The following is a 20,246-nucleotide window of genomic DNA, read 5'->3' on the forward strand; positions in this document are numbered from 1 at the left end:
GCCGGCCTGGTGGCATAGTGGTTGAGTTCACGCACTCCACTTTGGCAGCCCAGGGTTCGCCAGTTTGGATCCTGGGCACAGACCTACACCCTGCTCTTCAGCCATGCTGTGGCAGTGTCCCACATACGAAATAGAGGAAGACTGGGGGTGGGGTGGGGCATCAGAGAACAGAGAGTAAAAAGGTACAAGAGACTCTCCTGTCTTGTTCTACCTTCTTTCTTCCTGCATTTCTTACTTTAGCCATCAAAATCCAAGGCATGCTTCAGGACCCTATTTTGCACTTCTCTGACACACCAGACTCCCCTGCCTGGCTGGCTGCCTGACACTCTGACAGATTTGGGCTTCGAAGCGAGCGACCACATCAAGACAGCTCTGTTTCTTCCATGGTGCCTACCACAGCATGCTGCACAGAGCTGGTATCAAAAGCACAGTTTACGAATGAGCAAGTGAGTACATCAGCGATAGATGTGGCACAATGGCAGCCATCCACGCCTGGCACATATTAGCACTCAGTAAGTACTAGGAAGGAAGGAATGAATGAACAAGTGGTTTGGGACACTCTCAACTCCTTCTTTAGGAACAGTGGGATGGCTTTACTGATGTGGCTACCAATGCAAGTTGGCATGACAAACACCTCTGAGGACTCCCCACTGGCCCACCCAGAGATGCCCCCCAGGAGCCAGCTGAAATGAGCCACCTGCTTAGGATCTATGCCACTCCTGCCTCACAAATCCAAGAGCCCCTTCAGCTGACCACAAAGGCCAATCATTTGCTTAATCGGACAGGGGAGCCCTGTGGGCCAAGAAATGGTTGATAAGTGGCCCGAAGTGAACAAGTCATAGGAAAAGCCTGTCACTGTGGAGAAAAGAAGCAGGACTCACTCCAGGAGAGACAGCTCGGCCCAGAGTGCCCCAGGAAGCAAGTAGCAGCCTCCTCAGAAGATGTCCGTGCTCTATACTTACGCAGGCCAGCCCTCAAACGTGGAGACCGTGAAAAGCGCCATCATAGCAGAAAGGACGTTGTCAAAGTTGAAATCACTGTTTTGCCAGATCCTCTCACGGACCACAGGGTTATCGACATCCCCATCCTTGTAGAGGATGAAGAGGCCCCTAGAGAGGAAAAGAAGTGCGGGTCACCCTAGAATGACATTCAATCAGTCACAGCCGCCCCAAAGCCACCGCTGGCCACCGTCACGCTCATCCACCAGCCAGGCCACAGACCCGAGCACTGCACCGTCTGGGGCTTCTCCTTTTCTTTCATTTGTTTCTCTGAATTTAGTTTACTCTGTAGTTCAAATCATCATTGAGTAATTACTAGTTTAATGGATATTCTCCAGAGCAACTAGGCAGACACCCAGCATGTGTCTGTTAACAAGTGAAAACTAGTGAACAGTAAACACCTCTCACACACAATGGGCTCGAAGTGTGCACTGAAGAGTCAGAAGCTTTGGCCATGGAGAATTCCATAAGCCGTGGGAAACAAGCCTAGGTATCCTCTTATCTACATTTTAGTTGTAATCAAATTCCTTCTCTTCATACTGACGATACTCCCAGTTTTCCTTCCAAAGAATGCAATAACTTCCAGCACACAACGTTTCTCATAGAATTTCGTTTCTGGGAGGAGTGCAGTGTCTTTGTTTCACAGATGAGGAAGCAGAGGCTGAGAGAGGGAAGGGAAGGTGTCTTCACACTGCTGCTGTGCTGCTCAACTCCAGGAGGCGCCCTCCACCCCACAGCCTGCGTGAACGGAGGTGCACTGCCACAGCCACACTGCAGCCAGCGCTCTCTTACTGCACCTTCTGCTGAAAAGAAACCCCAACGAACGTAGCAGTGCAAGCAGCCGAAGTGCAGGTGGTGACATCGCCAAAGGATGGGAAACGGACTTCCCTAAAGTTTTAGAACTTTAGGCAGTGTCTGCCTTCACATTCTTCTGGACATCTTGGGATAAGAGGCACGAGTATTTCCCACCTTGTCTCCCCTCTGCCCACTCTTGTGAACAGAACTATGGTCAAAATGTGGGTCACAGGAGCCAGGGAAGAGAAGCAGTCTGGGAAACTTGTCAGAAGAGAGTAGCCAGCTTCTGAACAGCAGGGAGTGGAGATTCGAGCTGTGGTTTGGGCAAAAATTATCCATGTGGCTGTAAGGGGAGCTTTCTGGGGCATTTCATAATTGTTCTTGTAGGTTTTAGTGGGTCTTCCTCCAGTTAGCAGATTCTATAATTCTTTGGGGGTGATGAAAAGCTTTGCAGTGGTGGTGCTTACACTGCAGTGTGATTGTACAGAACGCCCCTGAACTGCACAGTTTAAAATAGTTAATTTTATGTTATGTGAATTTCACCTGAAATAAAACAAATACAAAAACCCTCCATCTCTCCAGCCATGAGCTGAGCACACAGGCCCCTTGCAAGACGGGACGGACACTTCTGAAATGCTAGCACGAGCAAATCCTCGAAGTTTTCCATTTGTCCTTCTAAATTCCAAACTCCTGCATCCAGGACACTCACCTGCATTCTTCTGGGTTACTTTTGGCTTCATCTGTGCAGCGATAAAACTTTCCCTGGGTACAAAACAGACAACAGTCACATGCAGGCTTCCCCTGGAGGGATGAATTGGGCTCCGTGCTGGAAGACGCCTCCCTGTACCTTAAACAACTGGACCCCGATGCAGGCAAACATAAACTGGAGAAGGGTGGTGACGATCATGATGTTGCCAATTGTCCGGATGGCCACGAAGACACACTGGACGACATGCTGTGGGGAGAGAGGAGCAGGAGGGGACAGAGGAGCGTGGCTCACCTTTGTTGTTTTAGCCACGGGATGAACTAATACCAGCCAAGGTTTTCTACATTTATGTGCATTTTTATATGCTTTTCCAACTTTGTGGTCCCCTGTGCCTTATTTTTCAGGTAGTTATCTATGGGGAGTTACCACCAGGGTACTGTGGCGACCTGAGAGGAGCACCCTGCCGGTGGGCCCCTCCTTGTTTCCTCCCAAAGCAGTTGGCTGAGTCAGAAGAAATGCCCTAGGGTGCAGCGTGGCCTGGCACACAGGCCCATGGGCCCCACACCCCATGAAAGGACTTAGGAAAATGAACATCCTCTGGCCTGTTGTACAACCTGGAGGAGAATAGATTTAAAGACTAAAAGAAACCCAAAGAAATACTATCAATAATGAAAAAAGTAATAAAATGAATAGTATTCACATAAAGAAAAGTATCTTAAATTAACAACAAAAAAGAAAAGAATACTGTTTAAAATGCTATCAGCACTTGGCAGAGGCAGCTGCATTGGTTAGAAATGTCCTTTTCAAACGTACAACCCACTTTAGAAACCATCAGGGCTCACCCCAGCTCTGGCCCAGAAAAGTCGGTAATTACAGCTAACCCCAAGGGAAGCGAGCCCAGCCTGGAGAGGAGGCCAAACCTTAAGTCCTTTCGCTCTGTTGATTGCCCTGAGTGGCCTTAGGACCCTTAGGACCCTCAGAATCTTCACAACGGAGATGGCACTGGATCTAAGGAAGAGAGCAAAGAAAGAAAGAAAGTAGAGTGTGTTACAGATAAAATGCTTTGAGATGACTTCACTCAGCCTTCACTTTGCGCCACTACACAACATGCTGGGACCCTGAGGAGCTGAGCGAATCTCACCCCACAACTCACACATGAAGGGCCTCCTCCTTCCAGTCCTCACCACACAGCCCCTCCTGAGTGAGGCCCACGGGCCCTGCGCCTTAGCACACAGCGAATGCAGCACAAACAGGACTTAGGATTTGCTTTGTTCTTTTTCACTTGATGTAAACAGTAGGTAGTATTTGGCTTTTAGGCTGCAGTTTTGTTTGGTTTTGCTTTGAGTGTGGAGACCTGCTGCAGTGCTCTGGTGCTGGGCTTCTCTGGCCTTCCAGGGCTCCACTGTTCAGCGGGAGAGACGGGCAATCACAACCCAGCATGGCACGTATCACAACGGAGGTGATGCAGCCTGCGGTGCTGGGGGAGCACAACCTTGGGGAGCCTGGGAAGGTCCCCTAGGGAGGTGATATCCAGGTGAGTCCCAGGTGGGTAGGGGTTAGGTAGACAAAAGGAGAAAGGGCTCCAGCCAAGGGAACAGCCCCTACAAAGACCCTAGACGAGAGAAGGCAGCTCATTTAGCATGGCAGGCAGCTGAGTGTGGCCACACCACACGCTCAGAAGGCAGTGGGCAAGGGCTGCAGCAGGGAGTCTATAGGAGTTGCAAAGACACTAGTGAGAAAGTCCTAAGCTGTGACGACATGCCTCTTTCCCCCGAACAGTGGTGGAAGGTAAGGAGGATCAACAGGGGGCCGTTTCAGGCAGGCATCCTCGGTCTTCTGAGGGGAATGAGGCTCCCCATTCACCTTTAGCTCAGAGGTCGTGTGAACTCATGTGCTCTCATATGGGGGTACTGATGGTCAGCACCTGAGCAGAGGTGCTTATATGTCAGCAGAAAAGCAAGGCCACCCCTGGATGCTCCCATTGGAGCCTCTACCCCTGACCCCTGAGTATGGTAGGCAGGCAATGTGCAACTCGGATTATTTTCCACCAGAAATCCCTAAATGCTATGGAAAGGCCCTAGGGCCCTGACTTGCAGCCTCGTCCCTGCCTGGCTGAAAGTTTTAGTGACCAAAAAAAAAAGGGTCATAGCAGCTGATATATCCTGGAGATCAAGGGAAGGCTTCAACATTCAAGCTGGTCCCAGCCCCTCCTGTACAGATGGGGAACTGAGATCCTAGGAGAGATGCCCTCAAGGCCCTAGGACCAGCTCCTGGAGGAACCCAAACCGGAAGCCAGCTTCCCTCCCCCTAGTCAAGACTTCTTCCCCCTCTTTTGAAAGCAATTATCATAGAGAGTAATAACCTAGCAGAAGGCATGCAAAGAAAAAGAGAAACACAAGAGCATGAGTTGTCCCAATGCTTTCTGGCATGGGCACAAATTAAGATTTCCCAGATAACTAAATGTAATCATTCACACATTGCCCAGCCTTTATGAACTATGTAAAAATTCCTCACGTAAACCATCCTGCTCCACAGTCCTGTGTACACATGCACACAGAATACTTACTGGATCCCAAATGACACCAGAGACACCCCAACAACCAGCATATCCAGCAAATTGAAGTAGTTCCTGCAGAAAGCCCCTTTGTGGAGGAAAGCTCCAAAGGTCGTCATCTATAAGCAGAATCATGAGTGATTTACTGTCTGTTCTCTCTAGAGGAAAAGAAACCTGGGCTCTTTACAAAACCTCGAGGAAATTATGACTTTATGAACAGTGTGCGTTAAGAAGCCAGAAATACAAACCAACAGGGCAGAGCAACTGAATCATTTGTTTAAAAATTGAAAAAGGGCAGCTGACTTCCGATACGTTGTAAAAGAAGAGACCAATCCAGACTTTATGACAGTGATGACAAATTTCAAATATGAATGCATCATTGGCATGTCCAAAGAGTCTGTCTGAGGAGAGAGTCCACATGACCACGCTCGTCAGGACGTAATTGCTGCCCAGACAACTCCGGCTTCCCCAAAGCACCGGCTTTGGCCCTTCTGAGACCCCAGGAGAGCCCCAGGTCCAACCCAGCCTTCCCCGTGGGGGCTAGAAAAAGCACTGGGGTCCAGTGCTCACAGGCTCCGCTGACATGGAAACTTGCCTCCTTTTGTCAGGTAGGCCCGTTACTGTTCCCGGCAGTCCTTAGCCATACTTTAGAGGGTTCCTCCAAGGCCAGTTGCTCTAGCTTGTGCAACGCATGGCAAGGAAGTGTCACATGCGTCTCACCACTCTCTAATCACATGCCATGTGTACCCGGAGCCCACAGTGTGGGTGCCCCAGGGAGGTTCCTACTAGTGATGGAAAAGGAATTTCATGAGGAAGTTCCCTAGAGTAAAAACAGCAAAACACATAGAATTCACTATTTAAAAAAAAAAAAAGTGGGAGAAGGCTCAGATGACTACAGGAGAGGAGAAGCAGAGTTGGGAACTAATTACAACGGACTACATGAAATGGCCAACATTTATCTTTGTGACCTACAAAAATGGCAATTTCAAATGGTTTAACCAAATAACCAAAACAGTGTTCCAAATCTTCCCAAGGCCGCCAGGAACCACCATTTCTGATGTTAGATGCTTCTCAGTGAATATCCATTTTCTGAATCCTTCTTGTTTTAGCTTATTTTCCACCCTCTTAAAATACTTTTGAAATGAAGAATGACTCGGAAGATTTAAGTCACTGAGGTGAAAATACAGAAATTTAAAAGCGATAATTGTTTTTTTTGATATAAACCTGTATCTCATTTGCCCCAAAGCCCAAGAGTAACTACATTCATTTAACAATGTAAAAAGGTGGAAAGTAAAATAAAACCTCAATTAACCAGGCTAACAGACTAAGTAGAACTTTTCCCCACTCAGTTTGAGGAGAAGGCAAATTCAAAAAAAAAAAAAAAGCAGCTCAGGATCAAGCAGGGGCCGGGTGATGTCCCTGTACTCCAGCCCTGTGCCTTCTGCATCTCTGCCCCTTACCATGGAGACCGTGTTGGAACATGCTCACTGACCCAGGCACTGGTCTCCCTTAGGAAAGGACTGTCGGCCAAATTCACTGGCTTAAAGGCAGGAAAATAAACTCAAATTTTTAGGTTTTTAAAAAAGCTTTAAACAGAGGGTGGTTGGTTTTGTGCTAATATTTTCCTTAACCAAAAAGGAAAAGAAAATGTCTAAATAGCCCATTCTCTGGCAACATTAACTGAGGTTTCATTTTCTGAAAGATTTTGTGAAGAGCCCAAGTTCTACAGTAGACTAACACAAAATACATTTTTTTCCTGAGATGTGCACACAAAAAAACCCAAAATGGTTTAAAGAAAATTGTGGTCAGAAGTCCTCATTTCTCAGCTTGTCTCCCCACTAAGGGCTGATTGCTCTGACAGTTGTCATGGGCCACATTGTTCCAGCACAGCAAGGACCCACGCCATTTAGCAAGTCTGGGGGGTTCTTGGCTCTCTGCTGTGGGTCTCCAGACCTCTGAGTACAGAAGGAATGAGATCCCCGAGGGTGGCCTTCACCATCAGTACACAAACCACATGCAGCAATGGCAACTGTCAGCTCATGCATGGGCAGTACATTTAGGGCGCCCTGTCCAAAGGATGCTCTTTTGATTTGTTTAAATGTAAGCCCATCCATTAAAACAGACATAAAAATACCTTAACACAAATAGACCCAAGTTATCTTGCAAATCCTGTTGCAAGAAAATAGTGTGCTACTATTTTAGGACACTGAAAACAATTCAGTCAAAGAAATGAAAAGAGAGACATTCCCTTCACAGGAGAAATGCTTTTCCTCTGACTTTGACGTCAGGAAGGGTGGAAGAAAGTTCACACGTAGTGATGTACCCTGTTGTCAGTTGACATATTTCAGAGAATATAAAAAAAAAAAAAGAGCAAAATATAATTTCCAATCACTATTATGAAGCCAAAGTAGCTTCTACATGCATTCCAAGATTGAAAAGAAATAGCAAAAATAAGTTGAATTGTTATAGGAAAAAATTCTTTGGATGAAAAAATAAGTATAGCTTGATCACAAAAGACAAAAAATAAAAATAATTGAAAGCACGTCACGCCTCTTTGCTGTGTGTCACACGCAGGAGCAGCCCCTTAGACACACTGCTGTGGAACCTGTTACCTTCAAAACGATCTCAAATGCAAAAGTACCAGTGAAGACATAATCTGCGTAACCTAGCATCTGGAAGGTAAACAAAGAATTGCAACTATTATTGCTACAGCTGCTTTAGGATATGTGAGGATCAATGGAAAAGCCATTACCTTTAACAGGATTTCAACAGTAAAGATGGCTGTGAAAGCATAGTCAAAGTAACCCAGTATCTGCAAGGTACAACACACGGACATGAGAAAAAGCATCCGGACAAACAGCCACATGCCCTTGGGTGGAACCCCTACGTGCGCTCAGAGACCGTTCTCCTTGGGTAAGCCCGCCACTCTGGAGGTAAGTGCCGAGATGCTCATAAATGCCCCATTTGGTCCAATTACAGCTCATCTTTATGACCAAACGAAGAGCATCTGGGAATACTTACCTCCTTTAACCACTCAGGCTCTCTTCCCGGTCTCATGTCTTGGACAGACAGAGGCTCATTTCTAAAAGTGCTTTATTAATAACCTTTGCTCATCGGAGCACTACAGTGACAAATTACTTGTGGCACCAGATAAATTAGAGTCTTACACACATTCTAGATTTTTAACTGCATTTTTGGCTGAATGAAATATGTTGCTATCCAGCTGAGCTTCAGATTGGTGGAGAAATGTAAATAAAGATGGAAAGTGGCATCACATGGGGCCAGCAGCTTTCACGTGTCTCCTCCAATTCCAGTCCGTTTAGTCAGGGAGTAAACACCCTTCCCCCACCAATGTGCTGGCTGGATAAATGTGTAAGGAAGAGTTTCACTTATCCTCTTGCTCTGCATCAAACACTGCTCCCTCCCAAGGCGGGTTTTTACCTCGCTGGACCCACTCAAAGAATGACTGACTTGGCCTCTCAATTATCTCCCCAGGCTACTTTATCACATTCCTGAAAATACCTTCTACTCTCCAACCAACCAAGTCCTGCCAACCCCTTCTGGGGGCCCTGAGTCTACTGGGAGCCACAGGGATAGGAGGGCGGGGCATGTGGGCCAGCAGCAGGAAGTCTGACCACTCAACTAAGGCTGCTTGCAGGGAACCCTCAGCCACAAAGATGGCAGCCGAGACTCTGCCAGCAGAAGAGGCTGTCTTGGCTGTTTATCTTCACGACAACTATGCACTATGGTTTGAAAGAACTGAAGAGATCACAGCTGGAGAGGACCATGGAGATCACCCAGGCCAACTCCTTCCCCTTAACAGATGCGGACGCTGGGAAGCGGGGCAGCTGCTCAGGCCACGCAGCCAGTCACAGGTGTTGTTAAGCAAGGAGCAAAGCCCGTGGAATGCTAGTCAAGACCCACAGGCCCTGCTGTTTAAGTGTGGGATCCACCTCAGGGGTCCTTTGCTGTTACAATAAGGTGAGGACCTCTGCTTCACAGGCCAGCTCCCCTCAGCTGAGGTTCTCTCTTCAGAGGGTGTTCATCGTCCAAACTGTTTCTGCTTCTGGATTTATACATTTTGCTTGAACACTTCTGTGTATCTGTGTTTCTGACTAGAAACAATGAGAGGTATTTCCAGTACACTAGACCCCTGCCCCCTCCCCTTTATTCCCTCCTGGGTCCCAGCAGGACTGTTAATGCTGAAAAGCCCCCGGGCCACCAAGAAAGACAGTGCTGCCCACGAGCCAACCCCCACCTAGTTTCTGGGGTCAAAGCTCTTAGATCTAAGTTGTTCTTTCCTCACTCAGCCTCCATTCTCTTTTTCACTAGTAACTCAGCTAAGGTTTTAAAAAAACTCCAAAACTGCGTGATTCCAGTTATATGAGGTATCTAAAGCAGTCAAATTCACAGAAAGCAGAATGGTCATTGTAAGGCCTGGTGGAGAAGGAAATGGGGAGGGGAGCTGCTGTTCAATGGGTGTAAGATTTCAGTCATGCAAGGTGAATAAATTCTGGAGATCCACTGTAGAATATAGTGCCTATCATTAAGAATGCTGTCTTGTACACTTAAACATTTGTTAAGAGGGCAGATCTCACGTTAAATGTTCTTATCACAATAAAAAAAACAGTATTTTAAAAGCAAGACACATATACATATGTACATCTATAAAAAAGAATAACAACATTCTTAGGAAAAGCAGCAAGGAGCATGAGAGCATAAACTCATGGGGAAGTAATTACAATAAAAAATAAGAACATGAAGGCCCGTGTAACTTAACTTCTGTCAGTCTGCGTTCTAGACTAGCTCCTGACCTAGTCTGTCACGTGATATTTTTTCCTAACAGCTTTTTCTCTTGAGTCTCTTTATTATGAAGGAATTCAATGACAGGAAGGTCTTTGTTCCATTTGAATGTCTAGATAGAGACAGCCTTGGAATCTCAAACAAAAGTACAGATTAAGACAGGCCCAGCGCCTTCATCTTTACATCAACACCAACATGTGCCTTGGGGGAACGTTCTTTTTATCTTCATGCCAGAGTGCAGTTTTATCAATCCCATGTTCTGTGTTTGCCAGGCTTCAAACCGAGAGCACTGGAGATGCAAAGACACAGCACGAGGCTTGGTTGTCATGAGAGAAATCCTAGGGCACTGATCTGGTGATTTGTGTTTGTCCTCAAATCTCTAAAAATCTCACGTACAGAAGGAAGTACCAACCAGGCAAGGCAGTGACGCTGACGGCTCCACACCTTGAGGGCCTCCCTCTCCCGGGAGGGTTTCTGGGGAACCGTCTGAAACTGCACTACAACACCAAAGCCGGAGAGTCCACAGGTTACCCATCTCCTGAAGCTGGCCTCTGGACTGTTCTGAGAGCTGAACTGCTAAGATGGGACTGTGTAGGCAAGGAATAATTTAGGGACCAGTTTCTGTCCCACGGAGATGCGGCGGAAGGGTGCTATCCCTAAATTACGAAACTGATCAGTAATACAAAACTTAACTCTCTGCTTGTTTTCTTTGTAAAAGCTCCTCCTGCTCCACCAAAACACAGTTCTTCCTCTCCACTGACCCACTCAATTCCACACCCCATCATCTCCCTAACTTGTATTTCTCCTCAGCAGTGGAGCCGAGTAGCTGCCTGAATGCAAGTCCACATGAGCTATGCCCTCCCTGCCAACTCTAAACAAGAGCTCCTGGGCATGTGACACACCTGGTTTCAATTTTACTTTCTCTCCTGCTGGATGATTCCACTAGGCAAAAATCTCAAAATAGGTGTGGATGTGAATTTGACCGGGGAGGGGAAAAGAGACCAAAATGTTGGCAACAAGGAATGAAGAGGAAGAGAAGCAGGTCCCTGAATACACTATAAGTTCCTGCAGAGTTCTTAAAATGAAGTTTAAAATACATGATTCAATCAAGGTTCGTCCCGATGAAACAGAACCTCTCTGGCACTTATAAACCTGACACGTAAAACACTTGCCAGAGAGCAAGAGGCCCACTCTAGCTTCCAGCCTCGCAGGCTCCACAGGCCCTGCCCTGCCTGCCTCTGCCTGCAAGGCCAGTGCTGATCCCAGAGGGAGCCCACCCGCCCATCCTCGCCCAGCAACTTACAGTGTTCCGGAAAGAGTGGCTGCGGATGGGGTCCTCGGCGGCGAGGGCAGCACTGCTCAGCATGATGAAGACAAGGATGAGGTTGGTGAAGATGTGGTGGTTGATGAGCTTGTGACAGCCCACGCGGATCCTGTAGGGAAAGCCACCGCATGGACACAGCCCCAGACTGGGCCCAGGCAGACAGGCCAGCGCCTTCAGCATCAGGGCCCCGTCTGGGTGACAGGTCAGGCAGAGGACAGCTGCCCACTGTGCCGCCCATGCCCCCCACCCAGCAAACCAGAACCACCTGACCTCGAAACCCCAGGATGGCAGACCCCGAGGACCCATGGTGCCCTGGCTCTGTGTGGGTGCTCCACAGAGATCACTCGCTGAGTCCTTAAAGTGGGGATCATCACCCTTCCAAAGGCGCAGAAACAGAGGCTTCAGCACGTGAAAGAACTTTCTTAAGGGGACACAGCTGGTAAGGACCAGGGGCAGATTCCCCATCCAAGTCTGGCTGTGACGTTTTCCCACTGTAACATGAAGACCAGCCAGTTACCTTCCCTGCCTCAGAAAGGAGACTAGGTCAGAGCTCATGGCAACAGCTTGCTAAGAACGAGAGCAAGCCCGTCTGGTCCGGCAGTTGGGCTACATGAAAATATAACTGCAGTAGCAGGGCTTGGTGAGGTCTCCTGTTATGTGGAGATTTTGTCATAAGTACTATTTTTTTTATTTTGCGGGGGAGGAGTTGACCCATGACAAGCACTCCTGTGAAAGTGAAGTGAAAGCCATGTCACCGTGCAGGAATCTCACAGGATCTTCCTGCACCATGTGACAGAGCCACCAGAGTCCGTGAAGCAAGGCAGGTGGCGCGTGCCCAGCCCTCCCGGCCCGGCTCTCACGACAGCCCCATGGCCGTCAGAGCCTCTCCTCTGCCCCTGCCATCAGTGGGCTAGTTACCACCTGACTACCCTCAGCCTCAATATTTAACTTCAGAATTTCAAGATCTTTTTTGTTTCTTGGCCTATAGACTACATGGAGGTTTTCCTTTGAAAAGATTGTTCACTTTTCAAACTGGAGTCAACTTTATATGAAGGTGACCCCTTGCTTCAAACCCCCCTTGTGAGGCTGCTTAATGCTGGGATGTGGCCCTGGGGGGCTTGCCAGCTGTCAGCAGCTGGGGAAGGCCTCCCAGGGCTGTGCAGGCAGGAGTGCTCATGGCTTTGGGGGAAATCAATCCATCCCTTCAATATGTAAGATACAGTGAGCTGTAGGTATTGGTAACGTTGGTTGAATAACTTTTTTTTTTTAAGAGACACCCAAACTCTCAACAGTGATGATCTTCAAGTCCCTAAGGACTGCAGCAGGCCCTGCTTCACACCTGCGTCTCCCCGGGGCCTGCAGATTATAGAGTTCTTCTCCGACAGCCAAGAACTACTTCTGCAATTCTAGAAACCTTTCCAGGAGCCATTTATTCCCCCTGGCATTTCACTCAGTCCCAGATGATTTAAAACCTAGAAACCAGCTAGTAAATAAACGTCTTCCTCTTGCAGTACTTGTGAGTAATTACCACGTTCCTAGTGAGCACCTTATCATTTTAACACTAGAAACGCTATTTTAAGCAGAATATCATTAAGCGGGATTGAATAGCTACAACCCATAAAATACCATTGAGCAATATTACTTTATAGTTATAAAACTCAACAGCGAGAAATGATCAACTAAACTGGATCTCTGGATGAAGATGTGTGCAGAAAGTGGTCAAAAAATTGTCATCCCCCAAAGCATCTTAACAGAAGACCCATGCATGAAAAAAGGGTCCTTCAGATGGAAAACACTTCACAGCTAACGGCCCACGGAACACCAGAGCCGTGGGCTCTGACTGAGCTGCAGGTATTCCACACTGCCGGCCCCAGGGCAGTGGTAAAGAGGGAGAAGAATCTGGAAGGGTGCTCCTCTCAGGTCCTGGTGACCCCCCTATATCCCCTCCAGGAACGGGAAGGCCAAGAAGAGATGGACAGAGGGCAAAGGCAAGGCTGGAGCAGGAGAGGATCGGAGGGATCTCAGGGGGCTCTGACACTCAGGTGCAGAAAAGGGCATGACCCACCTTCCTTCACCTCATCCCCAGCCACCCTCAGCAACCCATAGGGCCCCAGGTGAGACGGGGCAGTGATGTGACTAGAAAGGGGGTATTTACGGGTTGGTCTTGCTAAGAATGAAGAAAGCGCTCCCTTCAGGAATGGGGGCGATTTTCTCCTTCATGTTCAACTCCGAGATTCTGCGAGGACGGGGGCCAGCAGGAACCTCAGGTTCATCCTCCTCCTCCTCCTCTTCCTCTTCACCTACTTTAAATGAGACACTTTTTTTATAGGCATGAAATAAACAAAGATTACATTTGGGTTTGAATGATTATTCTCAATTTCACATGAAAATTTGGCTTAAACTTTAACAAAATCTATCAGCTTACATTAATCCCTTTGGAATATGGACTGAATGTGTGCAGAGGGCTGAGAAGTGTACCCATCATGAGCGTGTGCAGCTGTGGCAATGAGGTACCCAGCAGTTAAAGACGTGAGCACAGGTAAGGTGGCTGCAGTGGGGTCCTCACTGCCATCGCCTCAGCATCTGGCTGTTTCCCCAGTAACCTCTTGCTCAGCTTTGGCCTGACAACACTGTGTGGGACTTCAAGTCCCACATCACCAGCCCCCAGGCCCCCTCTCCATAGTCCCTCCTACACTAGCCAATCAAGGCACCAGTCAAACGTGGAAGTGTCAGGTGAGCAGTAATAACTGGTCACCTCCTAGAGAGATTTCCCAGCAAAAGTTGGGTTTGCCAGGATTCACCTACACTTTTTCTCCTCACCACTTGGAATCTGGCTCATGTAAGCTTCCTGTGACCAAAAGAAAAAGAACTAACTGTCCCACGAAGAGACTAGACCCATGGCCTCAGCAGCCCAGCGGGTGCCCCAGCTGGGTTAGCCAGCGACAGACACAGCCACTGAGCACAGAGGGATGGCAAAGCCATATCCCTCATGAGCTGAGAGCCTGTGTCTGGCCTGCACCACCATACCTGGCACATCACAAGGCGGGTAGGGGTCCTTGTCCTCATCTTCTTCTCGGTAGTCATCGATTGTAACCTAGGATGACAGAGAGGTCTTGGGAGGAGGGGAGACTCTGACTTAAATGTACATCAGAGGGCCCAAGTGAAGACTCAACCTTGCCATTGCGCACAGGGTGAAGTGTGCACTGTATGCAAGTGAGCGTGTAGAGACAGCGGACGCCCCCAGATGATGATTCTGCTTAGGACAGAAGGTCTGAGGGCAGATGAGGAGAAAACAGGTATAACCCCTACCCAGGCACAGTCAGCCAGCACCATCCACACCTCTTCCTATCCTAGCGTTGTCACACATGCCACATGTACGACATGTATGGTAACCACATTGTGGATTCCTGTCTGTCTACTAGACTGGGAGCCCCATGCAGGCAGGGACCTCGTCAGTCTTGTTCATTCATGACCCCCAGTCTCTGAGACACAGTAACCATTCAAAACGTATTTACGGACTCAATGAACAAACAAATGAAAAATCCAGAGCTGTCATAAGTGGGATGAAGTTTGACAGTATAGCCCTAAGCACCCAGACCCCCTGATCCTGAGATCTCCTCTGGGGGTAGACATCTATTAATAATCCGTGATTTTAACCCCCCACTGAGAAGATACGAACGTAGGTCAGGTCTGACCACACAATTCCAATAAAGAAAAAATAAATGGTCAGACCAGCCAAATATATACTGGTTGAAATACTGGTTAACAACCAGGTGAGTGCCTAAACTCACTCAGAATCCCCCTGGAAAGCCAGCGTCTATAATGGTGGCTTCACACTCTCACACCACAGTATCATACAAGACACTTTCACTGCGTAAACGGTACATCTATGGTGCTATCAACAGACTCATTTTGAAACAAAAAGGGGAGAAGGGCTTCAGAACACACACTTTGTTGTCACTGTTGGCTATCTGGTTGACTTCCGGTTTGTTGGTCTTTTTATTTTCCAGGCTCTCTTTTCTGCAGAGAAAAGAACACAAGAAACCAAGTAACCATATTGCTACGTATAAAAATACTAATCAGGATTCTGAATCAACAGTGGCCCAATGAAGGACGGAATTTAATTGGAAACAATGCTAACAGCAAGAACATAGCACAACCCACACTCAGAGCTTCCTGCTCATCTCAGTGCACTGGATTCATTACACAGATCATCTTATTAAAATTCTCATCCAAGAGCTAATCAGCACTGAAAGCATCATTTATTTTATGATGCCAAAAATTAACCGCAGCCATTCTTTAAGCATGGGGACGTGCGACTCCTACTCTCAGCTCCAAGAGAATGACAGCTGAGGGCCTGGCTTCTGCCCAAGACTCTACCTTTGTTGGTTAGCCCCACGTGGTCACCCACAATCACCACAAAGCAGCACCATGCGAGCTACAGCTGCCGTGGAGTCCAGGTGGCCCCCCAAGGCCTCACCTTCAGCTGGCTCCCCAGGCAGACCCCTGAGCAAACAGCTCAAGCAAAAATGGGGTTACCTGGCAATCTTTTTCCTCTCCTTCTCTTCGGCTTCCTCTTTCTGAGCAGTATTCAAACTTTCAGCATCAGCCAAATTGTCTACAGCGATGGCCAAGAAGACATTCAGTAGAATATCTAATTTGAACATTTTAAGGGTATAACACATTTCTAAATGAAACTACATCTGGTCAACAAGGGCAACATCACCCCCCTCTGTGTTCTAGGAGGCTGGTAACAGGGGACTGTCCCCTAGTGCTGTGTTCTCTCGGTAAAGCCAGAGGACCAGACCCTTGTGTTTTTCTTTAAAAAAAAAAACTAGAAACGTGTAGAAGATAGTCTGGAAAAAAGCAAAATTAGATTCACTAAAACTTGTGAAAACCTACAAACTTGACCATTTCCTTTCGTGTCAGCGCATATGTGCATGTTTGCACAAGCATGTGTGCATATCTCTATACATCTAGGTATCTACAGCTGATACACATTGTGTGAAACAACCAATAACATAAACGGCGCTTTCATGCATTTTGCATTACACTTCATGCATTTGGTTTCTTTTAAAAGACACAAGCCCATAACATCTATCTGGGTCATGCTTTCCAAAACAGACACCTTTAAGGCTACACACCATTCAAGTGGTGATCCCATTGCAGGAGACAGTCCGAGCCTTTCTTATCTGAAACGGCCCTCAGTCTGCAGATACCTCACTCATTCATTCACTCCACAAACACTGACTGACTACAGCATGCCTGACTTATTGCCAGACATGCCAGCCTACTCATTTGAGTAGCCCCACTGTGGCTAGATCTTTGGCTACTGTGGTTGAATTATTATTTTTTCAAACAGTAAAAAGTTAGGTGATTAAACAAGTTAGCGGGTTTTCGATTCTTACTATAATGCTGTATGTGCGGTTTCCTGGAATGACTGAAAAAAAAAAATTCTGAACAATCTTCCCAAATCAAAAGATGCCTGTTTCTTATTTACTAGAAGTTAAGTACATTTTTGACAAGCACAGGGTCAAAGGGCAGTAAGTCAAGATGGCTCTCCTCTAACTGAAGCTTCTCTCTGGCTGACATACGGCCATATGCATGCAAGACTGCAGGAGCCCAGGGACCCTGAGACAGGAGAGGCGAACCACTGTGCCACACGCCCAGTGCAATGTGAAATCTCAGGACGGCTGCCGAACATGTAAACAGGCTTAACCTAACAAGGCCCGATGAGGGGAGCACTTACAGGGGACCTCAGGCTTGACTAATCTATTCAAGTCTTTAAAGAGGATGGAAACATGAGCGAATTGTATTAGGCCTTTCAAAACGCCTTTGATATGCAAGACTACTCCTTAAACAGAGCTGCAACAAGCCTGGGGAAGCAGTTTGTCCTGAGCCGGGCGAGGGCTCCATAACACAGCACTCCTCTGACCACCGTGGGGTAATCGTGGCTCAGAAAGGGACTAACCATACAGAGAATTCCTACTAACGATCTCAACGAAGAAACAACACATCTCTAGTCTCGCAATGACACTAAACCCTTTGAGGTAGTGGAAAGCAAATCCAGAGCAATAAACCATAGGAAAATCTTACAAGTTATAAACCTCTAAGTACCCATCATCTCTCTTTAGAGGCATTCATTACCCAGACCCTCCTGAACAGAGGTGGGCTAAGGAACTCATTAGGAAAGATCTACCAAACACCTCTGATGTGCCAGGCACTGTTCCAGGTGCTGGAGGTATGGGAGCAAACAGCAGACTGGAGTCCAGCTCCCAGGCAGCGTCTATTCTAGTCGAGGGAGACAGAACATAAACTATTTAAGCATTTCAGATAGTGATACATGTGCTGCAAAGAAAACACGACGTGTAACCAGATAGAGCGGCCCAGGAATACTTCTCTGCAGACTTAAGGCCGGTATATTGCTGTGGCCTAAAGAGTTAATCACAGGGAGAGCAGAAAAAGAAAACAGGAATCATTCAGTTAGCAAACATTTCCCAAGGGCTAACTGTGCAAGAGTCTGTAGTATAAGCCATGAGAGACGTGAATACAAAAAAGAAAAGATTCCTGACTCAAGAAGCTTATCGTCTAGCTGGGGAGGTGGAGAAGCACCCACCCCAAGCTCCAGTAGATGCAGAAACCACACGCGCTAAGAGACCCAAGCATAGAATCTGGCAGGGGACTCCCCTCTGCAGGAGACAGGAGCAGGGGGCTCCCTGCGGGAGGGACTCAGAGGGTTTCTAGGTGTCGAGATAGGGGTTTCCATACAAAACCTTGAAGCACAAAGCACTGCCCTTAGAGGTTTCCCCTGGGGTTTCCACACTGAAGAAAACTCACTAACAAGCCAGAGAAGATTAAAGGAAAAAAAGCTAAGGGGATCTGGGACTTCTTAGAAGAAGCATTCAGAGTAGGATGCTTTAAAATAAAAAAGTGAAGACCAAGAGTGGTATTCACACGTTCATACTCTGTTCTTGTACCTAAGATTTACTGAGGCCTCCATATGCCAGGTCTTGGGCTAGGCAGGGAGGACACACAGGGAAAGCAGACACAACCAAAGGTCACAGGGTTGTGAAGGGTCTGTAGAGGTAAAGAGAGATCTGAATTTTCAGAAGTCTAGGATTAGAAAGTACCTCTTGGCAAGGAAAAGGAATGAAAGGAGTCGGAGAAAAGATACGCAGCCTGATGAAGCAGCTGGCCAGTGGACACTCGATCCCCAAAGACACACACATCAGCAAAGCAAAACTAGGTTCAGGGCAGCTTAGGTCAACCCACTGAAGGGTGTGCCCATCGGTTATGAAGGGTCTTAAGAAGACACAGATGCATCCCTAAACTCTCAAGGATGATGGCACAGAGGACAACCTGGCTTTGCCCTAAGCCATCCCTTGGGACCTGTGCGGAAGCTGTGACACTGAGCTGGGTGACCACTGGTACAGCCCACATGGAGTCTCGTGCTCCTTCCCCGGCTTGCTCTCATTCCTCAAAGCCTAGCTGGGACTCTCCCCTACTCTGCCTTTCCCAGAAACGGTGAAGGCGAGCATTTTAACAAGGTAAGGGCACTCACTTCCCACCACAACTGCTATCACCACCACCACCACACCACCACGACCATGGGGCGACTCAGAGAGGGAGAAACAAAATAAGACACTGACACAACAGAGCCCCGGTCAGCTTGAAGGATACAGTTACCGCAAATGAAGAGGATGATGAAGTAGATGCAGACGATCATTCCCGAAGATGACGGGCCCCCATACGCCATGATGCCATCGTACATTACAGCATTCCAGTCTTCACCCGTCAGAATCTAGAAGCCAAAACTGGGATCAGCTGGTAGGTGGACTCACAACTCCCAGGTGTTCTCTCAGAGCTCCTAAATCCCGTTGAAGCTGGCTTCCACAGTTCAGTTTGCACTGAACAAACCCATCTGTTATCCCATTGAGTTTTCAAAACACGATTTTTAATTACACCAATACATGAGTTAATTCTTCCGGTGAAAGTAAAGTAACATCAGATATAAGACTTACGTACTCTTTGATGACCCTCCAGCCTGGTTTTAGTCCCCTCCCAGAAAGCATGCTGCTGGCGTCTCTCTCTCCAGGACCTTTGTGCATTTAACGTGTATATACACACCCAGAGAAAACAGGCAGCTGGTGTCTTCTTGGATTTATTAGACATACAGGGTATTATACTGTATGAATTTTCTGCAATGTGTCTCCCCCCCGACCACTCAACAACATACTCTGGAGACCCTCTCTGCCAGCAGGTTCACCTCATTCTTTTTAACCGCTGACTGGTAGTCCACATAGATAATCAATTGTACAAACAGAGAATTCTATCTATGAATTGTTAGAAGCAGGGAATTCTGAATATCTCATGTAAATTTACAAACTACCTTATGAGTAGATACTCCTAACCATCTCAAGTTTCAAATTTAATCTTCTCTACTGATGATACTTGACAATTCAATCCATCGTGATATAGAATCAGATGAACTTGAATAGCAATTCAAAAATATACTATCTTTCACAGAGACAGAGAGCGCAACAGAGCAAGAGAGAGCACATGCCTCTTTATCTTTTATCTGGACAAGATATTTTAAAAATTAAAACCATCGTGGCTCACAACCAAACAGAAAAATGGGTAAATGATTTGAAAAGATAAAACAATTCACAGAAAAGGAACTATAAATGGCTGTTAGGTCACATAAAAAGATGTTTAGGTTCACCCTTGATAAGAGACATATGAATTAAAACTCCAATAAGATACCATTTTCACCTATCAGACAGGCAACAATCTGGAAGTGTGAACACCCACTGTGGTGAAGAGCAGTGAGGCCACGGGCAGGCTCCCCACTCCCCTACTCCCCGTGAAGGAGGAATTACTCCTCCTGTAGGGAGCATACTTGGACAAGAGTATCAGAGTTGAAAATGGACATACACCCTTTAAACCAGCAATTCCACTTCTGTGAATTTATCCCACAGATCTACTCTCACACATGTGCCCCAGGGTGTATGTTCAAGGTGACCCACTGAGCCAAGACTGGATATGATGTAAGAGTTATCAGCAGGG

General features: G+C 47.2%; 1 protein-coding gene across 24 annotated transcripts in view; it reads right to left on the bottom strand.

Annotated features, from left to right (window-relative positions):
• The window catches only part of CACNA1D (calcium voltage-gated channel subunit alpha1 D), a 322,004-nt gene that overhangs the window by 64,504 nt on the left and 237,254 nt on the right, over positions 1–20,246 (bottom strand). For 23 of the 24 annotated variants that reach the window (XM_070577072.1, XM_070577064.1, XM_070577071.1 and 20 more), the window contains 12 exons: positions 18,861–18,981; positions 15,720–15,834; positions 15,131–15,200; positions 14,208–14,274; positions 13,336–13,483; positions 11,160–11,289; positions 7,806–7,865; positions 5,066–5,172; positions 3,420–3,507; positions 2,641–2,748; positions 2,503–2,555; positions 963–1,109 (listed from right to left, as the gene is read on the bottom strand). In XM_070577072.1, the coding sequence (XP_070433173.1) occupies positions 963–1,109; positions 2,503–2,555; positions 2,641–2,748; positions 3,420–3,507; positions 5,066–5,172; positions 7,806–7,865; positions 11,160–11,289; positions 13,336–13,483; positions 14,208–14,274; positions 15,131–15,200; positions 15,720–15,834; positions 18,861–18,981 (1,214 nt within the window). The remainder of the gene's footprint in view (positions 1–962; positions 1,110–2,502; positions 2,556–2,640; positions 2,749–3,419; positions 3,508–5,065; positions 5,173–7,805; positions 7,866–11,159; positions 11,290–13,335; positions 13,484–14,207; positions 14,275–15,130; positions 15,201–15,719; positions 15,835–18,860; positions 18,982–20,246) is intronic. The other variant, XM_070577050.1, reaches the window with a different exon arrangement.

The sequence above is a fragment of the Equus przewalskii genome, chromosome 15, assembly GCF_037783145.1.
Source record: "Equus przewalskii isolate Varuska chromosome 15, EquPr2, whole genome shotgun sequence".
Lineage (NCBI taxonomy): Eukaryota > Metazoa > Chordata > Mammalia > Perissodactyla > Equidae > Equus > Equus przewalskii.